Source organism: Budorcas taxicolor, chromosome 21, assembly GCF_023091745.1.
Source record: "Budorcas taxicolor isolate Tak-1 chromosome 21, Takin1.1, whole genome shotgun sequence".
In the NCBI taxonomy this organism is placed as follows: Eukaryota; Metazoa; Chordata; class Mammalia; order Artiodactyla; family Bovidae; genus Budorcas; species Budorcas taxicolor.
The window spans coordinates 47,071,861-47,091,129 of NC_068930.1; the positions used below are offsets into that span (position 1 = coordinate 47,071,861).

The window sequence follows — 19,269 nt, forward strand, 5'->3', positions numbered from 1 at the left end:
GTGGACCTTTTGAGAGTGAAAAGATACAACATTCCCTCAACTAATATGTACTTCATAAAGGAAGCAGATCCTGGATGTGAGTGAACTCCGTTAGCTGATATTTGACTTTTCAGGCAGGCTTCAGCATGTTGGCAAAGCTCACTTTGTACAGGAAGCTATCTCAGGTTGTGTTCATAGAATTCAGTCTGAAAGTTGGAAACTCCTATGCTATGTCAGTAAACTTCATTTGTTTACAGAACTGTTCACCCCTGCTTTAGCACAAATATGCTTTATAAGTTTTTTAAAATTGTAGGTTTTATTAATGGGAGATCCTTATCATAAAGGAAGGAACTAGACTGTACTTTTCACTAAGGTAAAGGTGAAGCAAAAATTACATCCCAAGGCACAAAACTCAAATGTTATCTCAACTCTTGACAGTCAAAAGGCAAACACCAAACAGAACAATGACAGAAGAATGGGGCCAGATGTTATTAGGGGGGAAATCCTTTATCCAACTCCGCATGTCATCCAAATAGGCTTCCCATATGGTAGTAGTAGATAGGGGCTTCCCTGGAGGCTCCTGCCAATGCAGGAGACATGAGTTTGATCCCTGGGTCAGGAAGATCCCCTGGAGAAGAAAATGGCAACACACTCCAATATTGTTTCCTGGGAAATCCCATGGACAGAGGAGCCTGGGGTATAGCCCATGGGGTCGCAGAGAGTCAGCCACGACCGAGTGACTAAACAACAGCAACAAGGCGGTAAATAAAGTGTAGAAAATGCCACCATCTTATTGTGATTGGGTTTTTTAAACTTTATATTGAACTTGTTTTTTTGTGGGTTTTTTGGTACTTTATTGGTTTCAGTTCTACACAGTACCGAAGAGATCAGATAAAGATATTCCTTTTATTTAAAAATCTCTTCCCAAGTTGTTCTTTAAATTCATTTTTAAGCAATCCTAATTGTAGACACATTCTTGAAACTCCGGGGAAAATTTTCTGGAAAACAGAATAATGACTAAAAAGATAAAAATAGACTAGTTTTCCTGTTCATTCTATTCTGAATATAATAAAAATTTCAAGGTTTGTACATAAAGCAATATTTAAGATAAAACAATTTATTTTCCAGTAGAAGCAAGTTATTTTTCTAGTTACTTCTACTGAAACTTTCAGAGTTGCATGGGAAAGTAACTTTTTCCTACAGTAGATGCTTAATGAATAATGATTTATATAGTAATTACTTTGTTTTAAAAAATAGCTTAATGCAAGGTATTTGTCGGTTGCTACCTAGCTTTAAAACACCAACGCTGAGGTTACTACACCTAAGAGTTATGTCAACATTTTGACAGTATCTAAGTTTCTTTAATTTACTGGCACAAATAGCACTGTAAGACTGAAATTATAGAAAGAAGTGCTTCTAGTTTGTGTATCCTTCTTTCTTCTATGGAATTGTTTCTTACAACCTCACAATCATTCGTTTATAGAACCTCAAAGTTCTTGGCAACCTGTTCTTTACACACAAAATCTTATTTAAAAATATTAAAGAGGATTTTTGTTTATTTGTTTTAAATAGACCCAAAGTCAGGATGGGCTACTAGAATTGAGGGAAGCAGTGGTAGAACAGTTGAAGAGTTTCCTGTATGTTCTGCAGCCTCCATGGTTTCCCCATTTGTGCTCCCTTCCCAAGACTAGTGCTGAAAGACAAGGAAGGTGGTAAATAGCATCTGGTAGGACCAGGTTCCCAATCTCAATAACAGTTCTACTGTGGAACCTAGATTTCTTCAGGTTACTATCAAGTGTATCCTGCGCTCCTTTCCTCTCCTACCAGCCTCCAGGATATTCCCTCTCAAAGGGCAAATGACTTTCTTCTTGCTAACTCAGTGGCTTTGCCCCTCTTCTTGTCGTCTCTGCTTCTGTAACACTCGTAACCACCCGCTGCTTTCAGTCTTTCTCTTTCAGGTCCCAGAGTTTCACACCAGTCCTACCTGGATTTTCCTGCTGTGTTCCTTTTTCAGGTTGCTCATCCTTCCTTTGAAGGTACCCACAGAGCTTGGTTCCCTTTGCCTTTGCCTCTTACTGTTCCCTCGTCCTGCAGTGGCCCCCCGTCCCCCACCCCAACTCTATCTGAATGCCTTTCTCCTCAGTGTAGCCTATAAACCTTCAGAATCATAGACAGTCAGGCCTCACGTGGCTAAACCTAGGGCAGGGGCATTTGTAGGGTGAAAAGAAGCAAGACAGAGCTGTTGGACACACTGTCATTTAACAGTTGGCTTGCATGAATTTTATGAGGAGGCTTAGCATCAAGGTAATCAAAGGAGGAGAAAATTGCAAGAAAAATGGAGTCAAATGCTGTGGAAGAATGAAGTAACATAAGGGCAAAGGAGGATCAGTCAGTCTGGGCTGTCAGAAGGTCACTGGTGAGCCTGTGGCAGACTCAGCAAATAAGGGCTCTTTTGATCACACTCTCTCTTCTCACGAGACTTTTGCATTGAAATGAGTGAAGGTGAACTAAGAGAAGTACTATGTGTGTACTTAGTTACTTCAGTCATGTCAGACTCTTTGCAGGGCCCTCCAGGCTCCTCTATCCATGGGATTCTCCAGGGAAGAATACTGCAGTGGATGGCCATGCCCTCCTCCAGGGGATCTTCCTGACCCATAGATTGAACCTGTGTCTCTTACGTCTCCTACATTGGTGGGCAGGTTTCTTACCACTAATGCCGCTGGGAAGCCCGAAGTACTATCCACAGGATGCTTTTCTCGTCAACATTTCTAGGAGTGATGAACATGCATTCAGACCAAAGAAGCCTGGAATGAAAAATTATCTTTCTTAATAATATATGTGCAGTGATGTACATGAGTTCAGAAATATCTTGTAATATTTTTGTAAGCAGTGATGACATCCTGTTACGTTTGATGGTGTTATAGGTTCAGAAAACTCAGTAGGACTGAGGACTGCTGTTTGCTTGTTTGTTTTTAAATTGAGGTGAAGTTAACATAACATAAAATGAATCATTTAAACAGAGCAATTCAGTGGCATTTTTTATTATATTCACAATGTTACATAACCATCACCTCTGTTTCCAAAACATTTTCATCACCCCGAAAGGAAAGCCTGAACCCATTAAGTAATTGCTCCCCATTTTCCCCTCCCACAAGTTCCTGGCAACCAATTTTGATCCCATCTCCATGGATTTATCTGGTCTGGGTATTTTATGTAAATAAAATTATACAGTGTATGACTTTTTGTGTCTGGCTTCTTTCACCAAGCAAAATGTTTTTGAGGCTGCTAGCTCATAACTGAGAAGTAACACCAGTTAGAAAGTCATACATTTCTCCACATGGTTTTGTCATGGCAAAAAATCCTAAAAACCTTTCCCAGAGTTCTTCAGCATTTCACGAGACCAAAGACATGTCTTTTGTTTGCTCATTAAATAATTTTTTTGAGAACCTGCTTCGTACCAGGCAGGGTTTGGGATGCTAGGGCACTAATGGAGACAGCCCAGAGAAGCTGCTGCCCTCATGGAGTTTATAGCTAGGAGGAAAACCCCTGATTCACAATGTCAAACTTTCTTTTGTCCCTGGTTCCTGTTGAAAAGTAAGGCAATTTACTTTAAATTTACTTTAAAACAACATCTCATGGATTTTTCATTTTCATCTAATTCAGAATATCTGTGTAGCCAAGACTGGGAAATATGTTCACGTCAGTACCCATTTTAGTGAGATTTGTGAGCTGACTTTGGGTTTTACTTGTCTGTTTTGAGTTTCTGATCAGCTTTGTTATTGAAAAAGAGCAACAGTTTTTGATCATTAGTGTGAGATAGGCCTTCAAAGCATTTTTCGAGCTGAGACAAGTTACTTTAACATTATTGTCAATCTGATAGATAGTGAGCAGGATTTGATTGCTCTAATGTGTCAGTTGTGATAGAATTTCACAGACAATGGACCTGCCTTTTGAAAAAAAAGATTATTTTCTGGAAATAGAAAGTCCTTGAGCTATAGGGCCTGCCGAGGGCTGGGCAGGCATCTTTTCTCATCTGGCTATTCCTAAGGAATATGCTCAGTGAGGACATGCAAAGACAAAGCCACCCCCCATTTCCAGTGCAATGGGAGTAAGTCAGGGACCTGATTAATATTGATTTCATCGGATTCCATGCATGTGGTTGCACTAAAGAATTTAGTCAGCCAACCACCAGTCTTAATGCGAACCTTGTAGGGTTATTTAATACTCAACTACTCTGTCCTCCTCTATTTTCACAGGCAGTATTTGCTCTAGCTACTATCCTTGTTTCCCTACTATGTGCCAGGCCCTCCCCCTAGGACTTCACAGACTTCTTTTCATTTAAAGCTCCCAGCAGTCTCTATGATAGACAATGTACTCTGATTATCTTGAACAGATAAATGATGTAACTGAGGCACACATGGTAAGTAACTTGTCCAGGATCATACTGCTAACCTGTAAAGGGGGGCAACCGAGGATTCATACCCAGATCTGTTTGCTCCAAATCCCACAATGGTTGGTGAACAGTGAACATTTTTGCTTCTGATCCTATTTTATTTTTCATCTGTATTTCTTCTTGCTAACTCTGAATCTGTTCCCTGCCCATCAAAAGGCAGAGTACCACAAGCTCTGAACTCTCATAAAAGCTGTCTGTTTGTTAAGGACTAGCTCTTTCTTACAGTTGTTGATGTTTTTGAAAAATTTCTACCTATCTAGTTTAGGAAAATAACTATGCATCTAATGATCAGACACTTTGGTTTTTTACATTTGGAGGAGGTGGTGCTAGGCAAAATATTGCATCAAAAGAGCAGAGTAAGTATATTAAGGGTAGAATTTTCCTTATTTAAATTGATTCCCCCACCCTTATCTATATATCATTTTCTCCCTCCTATCCAAACTTCCCTGTATTCTGCTTTTTGCTTTAGGGTAAATATGCTTATCTTTATTCACTTGCGGTTCTCTATGTTTTTGATACTTTTATTTGTGTGTTTTTGTTATGTTCTACTTTCCTGCAAATAAACTGCACCTCCCAGGGCTTTGTAAATGGTCTTGTTTAGTAAACTCTTGGATCTGGAATAAACAGGGGGACACGGATGGCAAGACCTCCTAATGGTTTTGGCTATACCATGCACCAGAAATTTGACTGGGACATTCAGTTCATCCTAGTCTTTTTGATATACCTTAGTTTCTCAAAAGTTGCATCTCTTTAAAGGAAATTAAAGGAATCCAAAGGTAGTTATATCAGATCTCTGTTGGATTATTGTTTTATAGAATGTCAGGTTCCTTCATCTCCACTCTTTTGCTGATAATGTGTTTCTCATCACTTATAAAAATCTACCATTTAACTTAAAATTTTAAGAAAAGCCTAGAGATGAAGTCCTGGGATACCTGACTCAAAGTCACGCAAGTGCAGAAGGAAGTTAATTTGGATAGGTATTACTTGCTGCAATTGGAATCTTGGTCATTGTCATCATCATCATAATTATTTTCCAGCCACTTTTAGTTTCTCTGTCTATATTACACTAACATAAATAACCTGCCTCTAAGAATAAAAACAAAACAAAGTAACACCAATTGATTCCACTTGGTCTTGAGCAGATCTGCAAAGATGTGTGTGTGTGTGTGTGTGTGTGTGTGTGTGTGTGTGTATGCACACCTGTGTGTAATTATATACGGAGAGTCCTTGGTTTAGGCCAGAATTCTGCACCAGTGAAACAGGTTTATGAATGAAAAGCCTTTGCACAAATGGATTTAATTCAGAATTATCTCTGAAAAGGCAGCCTCGCTATTGGAACTTCATGTACTACTCACCATCCTCTTGGTTTCACAAATATTCTTAGGGTTTTTTTTGTAAATCCATGTTTGATTTATTACTTTATCAAAGACAGGGACCATCTGAGATGTTTTATAAAGCACCAGATAGTTCCTTTAGAAAAACAAAACAACAAAATATGCTTAACTAGCTTGAGGATTATTTGCTATGTTGGGCTATCCTCAAAGAGAACTTTTGACCAAATAATTTTCCAGCCAGTTATATCACTCTGTACATTTGTCTTTTTCTGAAGGCAACTTTTTAGTTATATAAATGTTGTAAACGTCCTTCCTCTTGGAAACTTTCCCTACTTTTTTTTACCCTCAGGGTATATTTTATATTTGAGGTTAAATCTTGACGAAATGGAGATTTTACTGAAAATATTGACAGAATTTAATTCATAACAGAAAAGAGTGAACGAGGGCAGAGTGATCAGCTCTTCTTTAATATGTAAAATGTAAAGTCTAAAGTGAATGATTTTCTAATGGGTCTTGTCAGATATTCCCTGGAGTTGACATAAAAACTTTTTTGAAATTATAATCAAGTTAAGAGATTTATAGGAAGAGAGATTAGGAAAGGAAAAGGACAATATTACAGACAAAAGTTTAATCTTCTCCTATGGAAATCTTCCACTCCAGCTACTTATTGAGTGAAAGATTTGTTCTTGTAGATGCTGCCGTGCAAGTTTTATGCTTTTTGTGGGCTTGCATTTGGAAAGCCACAAAGGCAGCCTTTGGTCAGAAAACAACTGTGTCATAGAAGGCAAGTCTGAGTTACAGGCGTCCCTTGGGCTCAGCTCCTGGTGCCCATCCAGGTGGCATGGTTCTTGCAGCCAGAGTGAGCCCCCGGGTTTGGGACCCTCACGGAAAATCTGTACCTCTAAATGTTAAAGTCAACCTGAGAGTTACAGAGAGAGCTCTTTTGAAAGACAAATTCAGTTATTTATTAGCATTCTCAGAATCCCGTGTTGCCAAGATAGTATTTGAAATTAATGTACTATTTGATTAGACTGACTGATTGTTTCTACAGCTAAAGATGTTAACATTCACTAGTCGTACTAACTGGTCATTAGTACTTCTTTTATCAGCAAGCAAAGAATAAACAGAAATTCTAATAAAAATTCATCATGGTGAACGTACCCCATACCTAAGTGAGCATGATGATAGCCAGTGAACTATATTAAGTGCTGTAACGTTGGTAGGAAAGATTCTGTTGGAAAATTTAAGAGTATCCCTCAATTAATGTTTACTTTGTATCTAGACTCTTTTAAACTTAAGTAGGCTATACAGATAATCTCTTACATATCCAGTGCTAATGGGTATTTTATGCTTAATGTGTTCTTGTGGTATCCTTCCACTAGTAGTTTCAGGAAGGACTGAGAGCTTCCTAGGAGAGCACTGTGAATGTGCTGCTGGCAAAGCCTTTTTTCCCCACTCCTGAGGAAGAAAAGCAGCATGGCCTGTTTTTCAACCAGATTGTCAAAATAATTCTGAATTGTAATTCAGAGATGCTGACCTGTTAATACAGTGAGACACCTCTCTCTATGCACGTCATGGATCCCTTATGATTTTAAGAGCAAATTGAAAGGAAAGATGAGGAGAGAATGAGGTAGGCCGGGAAAACCCTTTATGCATTAACTAAAGGCCACTCTAGAGCAATTCTCCATGCACTGACTATTCCAGCTGCGTTATACTGACTGCCTCCTCAGCCCTTCACAAGCATTAGCTCACTTAATCCTCAGAATAATCTCTGAAGATGGACAGTGCTGACCCCCTTGAAAAAGTGGTGTGAGGCGATGACCGCCCAGAAAGGTTAAGCGACTTGCCCAAGACCATGCCAAACCCATTCAGCTTCTGTGTCCCAGAATGTGTCACGCTTCACCAAAGAGGGTAAAAATCAAGAAATCCAAGGAAAGAACAAGAACCCAACTGTGCAGGCAGAAAGCAGCCTAAGAGAATCTGGGCTGCTTCATTCATGGAGTCAGGAAGTCCTCAGATAGTTGTTATTCTAGGGCTGGAGTTGGGCTGGAGCGGGAGGGTTCTGCCTGGACTTTACATAGGGACAGTATGAGAGAAGTGAACAAGGGATCAAGGATCAAAGTGGAATCTCTGTGATAGAGACCGATAAAGAGACAGACTGTGAGAACAGTGACTAATGACTAAGAAGCTACCCTGCAGTACTGGGGCCCGAGACTCAAGTCCAGGAAGATGTGGGTAAAGAAACCAGTCAGCTGGTGCTCAGCTTGGGTCTGATTGGGAACAGGGTCACATTCTGAAGATGAGGAACCCTAAAGGGAAGGCGGTGGAAAAGATAGACTTATGAGAGCTCCTGGCCAGTGAATGGCTTTAGATAGCTACAACTCTCTTCTCTTTCCCCAGAAGCTGCATCAAGTGGAGAACTCAGGAACCAGAAGCAAGAGGGGATTTCACCATATGTGGGTGCAGATAGTACTCCATTATGAACTCCAGAACTGTGATGATATTAGAGTGAATGTACCCTAAAAGATGTCACAGGCTAACCTCTTTTTACCTTTATTTACCTGACAGTTTTATCTTCACCCAATCCAAGGTTAAAAATGTAGATGAAATCAATAGGAAATAGTTAATTCCATAAATTACATATTTGACTGTAATAATCTTACATTTTAATCTATGTTATTGCCCCCAGTGACAAATTACTATTGATAGAAAAGCCTCTTTCAATAATTTTGGATGTTATTCCAGAGAGGAATAGAGCTGATAATTATGCTATCTTTCAAATTCATGCTTGGGGCAAATTTCTTTCCTGACTCTTCCAAGAGATTTTGAATGGATAAAATTTTCATGCTTGTGTTCCCTAATTCTTCTGCTTTTTTTTTTTTCCTTTCTCCTACACAGGAGGCTTTGAATGTGATTGATCCTGGCTTGATGGACCTAAATGGGACGAGTGAGGATGCCTTGGAATGGGATGAAACTGACATAAGTAACAAGTTAATTAGTTTGAACGAAGAATTGAATGATCTTGATCAAGAATCCCAACCTGTCATGCCTTCCTTAAACCTTGAAGAGACAGGTAGTGAGAACCCGAGGTATGGAGAAGAGGCAGGTGGCCACGGGGCATCTCAGTATGCATCAAGTGTCACTGCCCCATCCAGTCCGCACGTTTACCAGGTCTACAGCCTCCACAATGTTGAGCTCTATGAAGACAGCCACATCCCATTCCTGAAAAACAATCCAAAGTTCACTAGCATGACGCAGCCTAGTGTTTTAACTAAGAGTCTCAGCAAAGACTCTTCCTTTTCATCTACCAAATCTTTGCCAGATCTTCTAGGGGGCTCCAATTTGGTGAAGCCCTGCGCATGCCATGGAGGAGACATGAGCCAAAATTCAGGCAGTGAGAGTGGAATTGTCAGTGAAGGGGATACCGAAACCACCACCAACTCTGAAATGTGCTTGCTCAATGCAGTGGATGGGTCCCCAAGTAACCCTGACACTGAACATCTGGACCCACAAATGGGAGATGCAGTTAACGTGTTAGGGCAAAAGATTAAAGATGAGGAGGAACGAATTAATCTCCCAAATAGCTCTCAGTTACCCATTTCACCAGTGGGTTGTATAAATGGAAAAGTTGGAGATTTAAACAGTGTTACCAAACATACCCCTGATTGTTTGGGAGAAGAATTACAAGGAAAACATGATGTGTTTACATTTTATGATTACTCGTACCTCCAAGGCTCAAAACTCAAATTACCGTTGATAATGAAGCAGTCACAAAGTGAAAAAGCACATGTGGAGGATCCCCTGCTTCATGGTTTTTATTTTGATAAAAAATCCTGCAAATCTAAACATCAGGCTACAGAGTTACAACCAGATGCACCTCCCCATGAAAGGATTTTGGCAAGTGCACCCCATGAAATGGATCACAGTTCATATAAAAGTGGTGATGTAGAGAAGACATTCACTGGCATGCAAAATGCCAGACAGCTCTCTCTTTTATCTCATAGTTCGTCTATTGAGTCTCTTTCTCCAGGGGGTGATTTATTTGCATTGGGCATCTTTAAAAATGGCAGTGACAGCCTCCAGCGAAGCACTTCTTTAGAAAGTTGGTTGACGTCTTATAAAAGCAATGAAGATCTTTTTAGCTGTCACAGCTCCGGGGACCTAAGTGTGAGCAGTGGCTCAGTTGGTGAACTGAGTAAAAGAACATTAGATCTCCTGAATCGTTTGGAGAATATCCAGAGCCCTTCAGAGCAGAAGATAAAGCGAAGTGTTTCCGATATCACTCTTCAAAGCTGTTCCCAAAAGATGTCTTTCCCTGGCCAACTGTCACTGGACATGGCATCTTCTATTAATGAAGACTCGCCAGCATCTCTTACAGAACTAAGCAGCAGTGATGAGCTTTCTCTTTGCTCGGAGGATATTGTGTTACACAAGAACAAGATCCCAGAATCGAATGTGTCATTCAGAAAGCGCCTTCCTCGTTCAGTGGCCGATGAAAGTGATGTCAATGTCAGCATGATCGTGAATGTCTCTTGCACCTCTGCCTGCACTGATGATGAAGATGACAGTGACCTCCTCTCCAGCTCAACGCTCACCTTAACAGAAGAAGAGCTGTGCGTCAAAGATGAGGATGATGACTCCAGTATTGCAACGGATGATGAAATTTATGAAGACTGCAACGTGATGTCTGGGCTGGACTACATTAAGAATGAGCTGCAGACCTGGATTAGACCCAAGCTTTCCTTGACAAGAGATAAGAGAAAGTGTAATCTCAGTGATGAAGTCAAGGGCAATAAGGATGTAAGTGATAGTGAGATGACCAATTCCTCAGACACTATCAACATTGAGACCCTTCTCAATGGCTCAATAAAACATCTCTCTGAAAATAATGGAAATAGTAAGAATTTACCCCACACTCATGAGTTAGGGACAAAAGGTGAAAATAAGAAAAATATTTTCAAAGTTAATAAAGATCCATATGTGGCAGACATGGAAAACGGCAATATTGAAAGCACTCCAGAAAGTCAGAAGGACAAACCGAATGAGATTTCAAAGGAATCAGAAAGTCTTGGTTCAGCTGGGAAAAGGATTTCAGAGAGTGAGCACTGTCAGTGCAAACCAGTTATGGATGGCTCAGATGAATCAAATATTGCTGGAAAGGAGTCTGTTTCCCAAATGGTTAGACATGTCCCAAAGAAATGTCAAAACCACCACCATTTTGAAAATCAGAGTGCTGCTTCTACTCCCACTGAGAAATCTTGTCCAGAACTGCCTTCAGAAACCAGTGTTATCAATGGACAGGACTCCGATGTACTGAAATCGTCATCTAATAATGCACCGAGTATGGCTGGAAAACCTGCTGGTTGCTGCCTAGCACGCGAACAAAATGAAACAGAGGAAAACGTTGCCGCCAATGACAATGTTTCCTGTTGTGACTGTGAACCAGACATTTTTCATCAAAAAGATGCCGAAGATTGCTCAGTACACGACTTTGTTAAGGAAATCATTGACATGGCTTCAACAGCCCTGAAATGTAAATCTCAACCTGAAAACGAGGTCACTGCTCCTACTTCATTAAGTCAAATCAAGGAGAAGGTGTTGGAGCATTCTCATCGGCCCATCCAGCTAAGAAAAGGGGACTTTTATTCCTACTTATCTCTCTCCTCACATGACAGTGATTGTGGGGAGGTCACCAATTACATTGAAGAGAAGAGCAGCACTCCACTGCCAACAGACATGACTGACTCTGGCTCGGAAGACAAGGAGGACACCGAATACTTCTTCGAGGCCTGTGTTGAGGAGGACCCTGCTGAAGACAAGCCCTGTTTCTCTGATGCTCCTCCAAACGAACCTGCAGATCCCACCGAGGCTGCAGTACCCCTGCTAGCAGGAGCAGGCTCTTCCAGGTTCAGCGATACTTCCCTCCTCGCCAATAATGCAGACACAGTGGCCCTTTCAAGTCCTCCAAAAGGAGGTGATGTAGGAAAGGAAGTGGATGGTTTACCCCAAGCTTCTAATGTCCATGGAGAAAGCGCAGAGGTAACTACACCTTCAAAGCTAGGCAGTGAAAAGGAGAGTTCAGAAAACCCAGGTGAGTCTGCAAGGCCAGAAGAACACAATGCTTCTTCAGCCCCATCTGGAGTTCCCAGACTCTCCTCGAAGGCGAAGCAGCCAAAGGACAAGGCCTCATGGCATCCCAGCCCCACAGCTTTAACCTGTGAAGAGAATCTGCTAAACCTTCATGAAGAACGACATAGAAATATGCATAGGTAGAAGGTAACCCTCTCCAAGCATGAAAATCATCTCATTGAAAGGTACATATAGTCCTCATGTTTTAATATATATTTAATATATTGTCACATATATATTTAATATAGACATACTTAAAAAATATGAGTTTTAGTCAACAAAGCTATGATAGGAGAAAGGACTAGTCAGGATGGCTGGTCATGGCAGATATTTATCTGAATAAGGCATTTAGATGGAAGAAATACTCCCAACCATGCAAGTAACTGTGAAGCAAAAGGGGGAAAAAATGGTCACCATTGACATTTTTAGTAACATTACTTTTATCACATCATTATGCCAAGAAGAATCAAAAATTTGAGGAAGTAATCAAATACAGTAGAGCCTCAAATTCTTCCACTAAGGGAGGAAAAGGGGTTCTCCTCCAGACTGCAATTATACCCTCTAATCAGAATGTATGCACAGTGCTCCCCGCTTCAGCTTCTGTGCACAGCCTGCTCCCTTCAGTGCCTAGAGATGAACAGTGATTAAGTTAAAGCTGCATCTCCGGATCTGGGCCTTCCTTTTACGCTTCTGTCTAATGTAACTATCATCACATTTACTTCCCTGGTGGAAGGCTGTGCTGTCACAGCTCCTAATCACGACCAAGTCTGAGAATTCAAACAGGAGGGGAAAGTTGATGTTAAGGAAGAGGCTTTTATTTATCCACACAGAGACTGAGAACAGGCTCCGAAAGCAAATGCGGAGAGAATACATGACAAGTTAATGGCATTTTGATAAAAACAGAATTTTTGAATTTTGCCTGAAGGTGACAGGCTGATTTTCATCCATGTGTTTTTTTTTTTTTTTTTTTTAAAGAAAGTCATTCTGCTCTTCGTGTTTAATAAGACAGGTACTGATTGATAATTCTGATAGGATGATACAATTCTAAAAGTGACACCGAAACTCTGTTATTTCCCATTTCTAAGCCTCAGTGATGAATATACTTTCTCAATCAAGTTTAGAAAAGAAAACGTGAGTTTTTGAATGTGAGAGTTGTATTTCAGCAAAGTATGAGGTACTGACTGCCATCTCCACCCCCTACTCCAGAAGCTTAATGCAGTAACCTAAACTCGTGCTATAGGAAATGAATTACAGAAGCAATCTACCCTAATTTGTTAACTTATTCAAATAACAGTTATTATACTTAACTATGCTAAAGATTATCTTTTTTGTGGCAGATTGTTTATTTTTTGATGAGCCTAATTACTGATTTTCTAAAAGTAATTTACATTTATTACAAATATATCTTTTAAAATGTGACAGATAATGTTGTTCCCATAATGTATTATGAAAAAAGTTACTATTTAAAAACACATTATTTAATTTGAAAGATGAATGGCAAACATCATTATTTTTTTCCTGCAACACCTGTGCCCTCAGCTCATTAAAATGTGTGATTCTGTGTAGAGCTGCTAGAAATGGGGAGTGAGGGGGGAATCTATACCATATATATACCCTAAAAATAAACTCAGTATGCAAAATTGTAGGAAAGCAGCGCTACTTACTAATATAGCACAACTAATTTTCTATGTTTCAGACTCTAGTTACAATTGGCTGCAAGGGAGAACAAAAGTAGGAGAGAGAGAAATGTATTTTCTGTGAAACATGTCCACCCTATAATCACATTCTCCATCAGTATGCAGTAAAACTGACCATTAAGGGAGAATAACTGCCATTCCATAAGCTGCTTCAAAACAAGTTCTATTAGAACCAATTGTACTGCCAGCTCTGCCAACCTCCACAGAAGGGCCGGTAGAGCCTGGCTGATTTTTGTTTTCTGAAAGGGGATCAAGGCTTGAAAGCAACACCACTCTGGGCGCAGACTTATGTGACGGTGACCCTCAAATCACCAGTCTTGCCGAGATCTGGTCTCGAGAAGCTCGGGCACTGGAGAAACCTCTGGGGGTGCACGCCTTCTTTTCTGATGCCCTGGGGATTTTTCCTCTCCCCTATTTGAAATGAAATGTAATGACTTGCAGCTCTATCTTTTGACTCAGGGAAGGGAATATGCTGATGGATCTGTGTAATCCTCACAATTTTACAGGCATGGACAGTGTAAAACTATCTGCCAGCCCGCCTGCCAGTTAGCAATATTTTGTGGAGCCCCTGCGGTTCAATGCCTGGCCAATCACAGGCAATGGGAGAAGCAGCCAGACTTTATTTCTGCAGAACTCACATCGCCCCCAAGTGACTTGTTATCAGCCTAAGGCCGTTTAGGTAGCCATATTTACTGGGCCTATTCAGTGTTCTCAGTTTCATGTAGACAGAACATCTGGATACCTAAACTTTTCACCAGTCATTAATGCTGGGTACCTGGGTGTAAGTATTTACATATTGTTAAAATACTACCAGCCAGGACAAGTCATTTAATCTCAAAATGTTGACACACCTTTTGTGTTGAATGTCAGGAATGCATAGTAAAATTATACGTAAATATGAGGTTTCATGTCTATGAAAGCTTAATTGTTGTCATTGTTCTCCCTTTAAGATTCAGAAAAGCAAAAAGAAAAACTCCACGTTTTAAAGCCATGTGAAAGCTATCACTTGGGATGCCCTTTTTATCAGGAAAATAAAGTTCACCAAATTTGTTTTTTTTCTACCAGAAATAAGTTCTCAGAGGATGAAATGATTGTAATGTCTTCTAGAAGAGCTGTAACTTAGAATAGCAGTTATAGTCCTCAAGAGAAACAAACATTTCTTTTTTGCAAAATTTTTGAAGCAAGTTTTTCATTTACTGCGTTCTAATTAAAAGCCCAATGAATCTGTTTGAGAAATTTTAACTTGCTCTAACACAGTGTGCATTTGCACTGATTTCCAGGTACACTGCTGTGCCTTTCACTATTTTCATTTATGTATCATGTTTCTACAAACATAGAGGGGTCAGTTATAGCAAGTCATATCAAAGAAAGGTAACTGGATAGATCCAGATATTTCTGCCTAATTTGAAGGAAGCATATATGTCTGGAGAGCCTCCTAGGACCTGCCTAAGAGATGTACTTTGCACTAATCTTTTTTCTGTATTCTGACAGTTATTTCTTCATAATCCTCATCATAAGCCTCTGACCTTTGGTGAATGATTTAACCCTAAACTTCAGGCTGGGTAAATCCTGTGATACAAAAACTAAACTCATCACATGCAGCCAGTGTATACTATTTTTCCCCTTTGGTTTGCTCTGATTTTCTGGGGTTTTTTAGTGTGGGAGGGTGCTGTATTTACTTAAGATGTACATATTTCCTTTAGAATTTTTTTTAGCTTTATTGCGTTTCCTACTTTATCAGTCTGCAAAGAAAGGCCATATCTAGAGGGCCATAGGTTTTAGGCAAGTACTTGTATTTGTGCATGCTCAAATATACATATACACAGTAGAAAGTGCTGCTACTCAGTTTTTATAAACTGGGAAAGCTCTAAAAGCAACATTTCTCATGTACACAACAAATTGTTATTCTGTTAATTGGAATGACATTAAGTGTTTAATATGACCCAAAGTTGACCGAGCAGTTTAGGAAACTACTCTTGGTGGTAGTGTATTAATTTTCCCTAAACAACATAGATGTGATCTTATTATATTTACCTTTAAATCACTTAAAAAAAATCAAAGTTCTGTTGGATGTGAAGTGCTTTTTTTCATTTCCTAGCACTTCAGAATAACGAGCCCTGCCACGCTAAATATCAAAGATTTTATTGGGCATCACCCATCTGACATGCACTCCCACACGCACTCACGCGCACACACACACACATATACACACAGCCCAGATCTTTGTCTCAACCAGTTTATCCTGACCCTTTCCAAATGGGCCAGATTGAAAGTTTTGATTATCCAGAGGAATTTAAGTACTGTCATTTAGTAAGCCCATATTTGCCTCACCTAAGGATTCCCTACTCAGTGGCCAGATTTCAAATGAGTCATGTCCTCAGCATTTGAACAATGCACCATGCCTTTCTTGAGTTACTGCGTTACTTTACTGTAACAAATTTCATCCCATCTGTTCCTGTCTTTCTCTCCCTGTTCTTGATAACTTGCCTTTACTCCCCAACATCCTGTGGCTTCAGCCAAACCACATTTGCTCAAGTTTTTCTGGCTCTTGAACAGGTTGCGAGATTATAGAGGAAGAGAGCAAGACAGAAAGAATGAAAGTAGTTCTAGAAGGACCATAAAGCAACCTGACATCAGACTTGAGAACTCAGTTTAAGCCCCTACAAGCAAAAGCCTGCTATATTTGAGAGCTAGTCAGAGCACCTACCACAATTGCATCCTGCATTGCCTAATTTTAATTGTTCCTCATACTCAACAGGTTGATTTTAGCCACTTAGAAATATGAAGAACCGATTGAGTTTGTAACAAATTTGTATCTGAGCCATCAGATATACAGAACTAATTGAATCATTCTCATTTGCACAATGCTGTCAGTACTTTAAATGAAATGCATTCATATTTGAGCTGGAAGCCCCAGTTGTATCCTTTCATAGGTAAGGGGCTGAAGGATTTGGGTTTATCACATTTATGAATATTTCACCATTGTAAAATAATGGAATTGTTCAATCCCACTGTCACATGTATAGTGATGAAGGAAGGGTTAAACCCAAGAGTCCAGACTCCCACTCTGTGAATCAAGTCAAACTTGACAATTATTTTTCTTTAAAACTATGTCTTTTTTAAAAACAAAGCAATCGAGTTTGCACAATGATTCTGAAACATTTGAGCTGTTTTATTTTATTTATTTTATGTATCCTTTCATTTCAGAACATTAGCAAGCATTTCTAAAATGGTAGCCTTCATCAGTTCCTCAAAGGGGCTCAGTTGATACTTTGCTGTGTCACTTGGCATCGGCAGCCTCACATTTTCATACTGATTTGACGATATCTCAAGTACCCAAAACTGAGTTCACAAGCAAAGGGCTTCCCTGATAGCTCAGCTGGTAAAGAATCCACCTGCAATGAGGGAGACATGGGTTCGATCCCTGGGAAGATCCCCTAGAGAAGGGAAAGGCTATCCACTCCAGTATTCTGGCCTGGAAAATTCCATGGACTATGTAGTCCATGGGGTTGCAAAGAGTTAGACACCACTGAGCGACTTTCACTCACAAGTAAGAGTAGATAAGATCCAGAAAAAAAGTCAAACTTGATAATTATTTTTCTTTAAAACTGTTTCTTTTTTGAAAAGCAATCTGTTTTGCACATTGATTCTGAAACATTTGGGCTATTACAACCACTTTATGTATCCTTTTATTTCAGAACATTAGCAAGCATTTCTAAAATTGTGGCCTTCATCAGTTTTGCAAATGAAACGACACTTCTGAAAGTTTTTCCTCTCACTTCTTTGTCTCTTGTAGGTAAGCCTGGCTGCAGCTCAAGGGTGGCCTCACCCCCCTCCCTGGGCTGGTCTCTGGCTCCATCGTGTCACTGCCGTTTGTTACACTGACCTCTCCCCAGACGAATCTTTCTTCTGAATGCGGTTGTCCACATGAGCCTTGTGACCTGGATGTGCGCTGGTTCTCTTTAGGTGATTGTCTTTGAAGTTCAGCAAAGCTGCTTGTTCTCCCATGGATTCCTGTCCCAAGCTACCTCTGCCGACCCCACCTCTCCAGCAAGACTTTTCAGTTTGCCTTCTCCCCTCCCCATCTACTCTTTAAAATTCTGCAGTTCACCGAATTGTTGGTCCATTAAATTCACCTATCTGGAATGAACCCTCCCGCCCCTGACTCCCTGCCCTGCTGGTGGTACTTGACAAATCTCATGTTTCCATTTTGATTCTTTTTAATGGTATGATGCCTATGTTTATGGAAAGAGATTTACCTGAAAGGCCAATATTTGATTTTATGGCAGCAAAGGGAAGAAACACTGGTCCTTCTTTCAAAGTTAAGCAACTTTTAAAAGCACCATTTTATTTATTTCCTTTTAAAAGAATAATCTATGCAGCACTTCAGGAAACAACTATATGGTGTTGTATATTATAAACTGGTGACATTCTACTATTAAATTATGTACAACATTTTCTTTTTTTATGCTTCTTGAGGTGGTAATGAGAAAAAAGTTTTTTAAAAAGTGTGCCTTGCTGTATTTCTTATACCATTTATTAAAAAGCTGCTTTCATGGTAAAATTGTGTTGGTTTGAAAGGAGGAAATAGCAAGGTTAAGATGTGTGAATAATTTCTGTATATATGTATAACCAAGTACAAACATTGATGTATAATGACAGTACAAAATGCTTTCATGTTTGTGATGTCTAGTGATGTGGAAAATATAAGCCTTAAATCCATTAGATTGCATGGCAATTAAAATTGGCATAATAAACATAGTTTATTGGGGGAAAAGGAAAATTAGTGATCTCTTTTACCTGTGTTCTTTACCAAATTATTGCACCTGATTCTGGAAAAATGTGACATGTAGCAGCTTCCAAAATATTCATATTGCATAAGAGATGAAGCTTTCACAATTTAAAAAATCTTTCTGATCACTATAAAGATCTTGGAACACAAATGATTAAATGCCAGCTCCCCAAACCAATAAAAATTTATCTTAGATTTTTTTAATTTATATTTATCATTGATGGTGTAGTTTTGGGTTTCGGGATACCTAGTATATCTTATATTTATGTTATATAATTCTTTTGAATGGATTTGATAGAAAAAATAGTAGAAAAGTATAAAAAAGTTGATTATTTTTTAATTTAAACTATAGATTTCAAGTGTATTTATTTTGTGTAAAAGAAGTTAGCTAAAAAATACTCCATTTGGTCTTTACTTGCTCTTGTTAAATGTACTTATGAATTTATATCCTAATGCCTACTAAAGTGCCTGACACATAGTAGGTACTCAATAAAAATCTGCTGAGTTGAAGTATTGAATTAGGTAATACGGATGACATCTATTCATTTAGAGGAAGCTACACTAAAACACATAAACAATTAGAAAAAAGATGTAATGCAATATAAAACCACACATAATGTGTAATCAATTTATATCAAAATTTAAAAAATGGTGTAGATTCATATAGTCACAGTAATGACAATCATTCATTCACCTGATAATTCATTAATATCTTTTGTCTGCAAGGCACTAGTCTAGACATTGGGATGCAATGATACCAAAAGCCCTGCTCTTAGGAGGCTTAGAGACAGAATGGACGAGGTGAACACAGAGAGACTGAGTAGATGTCCCGCACCTGAGGAGGAGAGCAAAGCGGTGAAAGAGGCACCGAGAAGCAGCAACAAG

The 19,269-nt window shown here is 39.4% G+C and overlaps 1 protein-coding gene across 1 annotated transcript in view; it reads left to right on the forward strand.

Moving 5' to 3' along the window:
• AKAP6 (A-kinase anchoring protein 6) overlaps positions 1–18,547 on the forward strand; it is a 391,164-nt gene extending 372,617 nt beyond the window's left edge. The window contains exons 12-13 of the mRNA XM_052659736.1: positions 8,665–12,080; positions 17,389–18,547. Of these exons, the coding sequence (XP_052515696.1) occupies positions 8,665–12,039 (3,375 nt within the window). The 3' untranslated portion in view covers positions 12,040–12,080; positions 17,389–18,547. The remainder of the gene's footprint in view (positions 1–8,664; positions 12,081–17,388) is intronic.
• Positions 18,548–19,269: the final 722 nt, after the last annotated feature.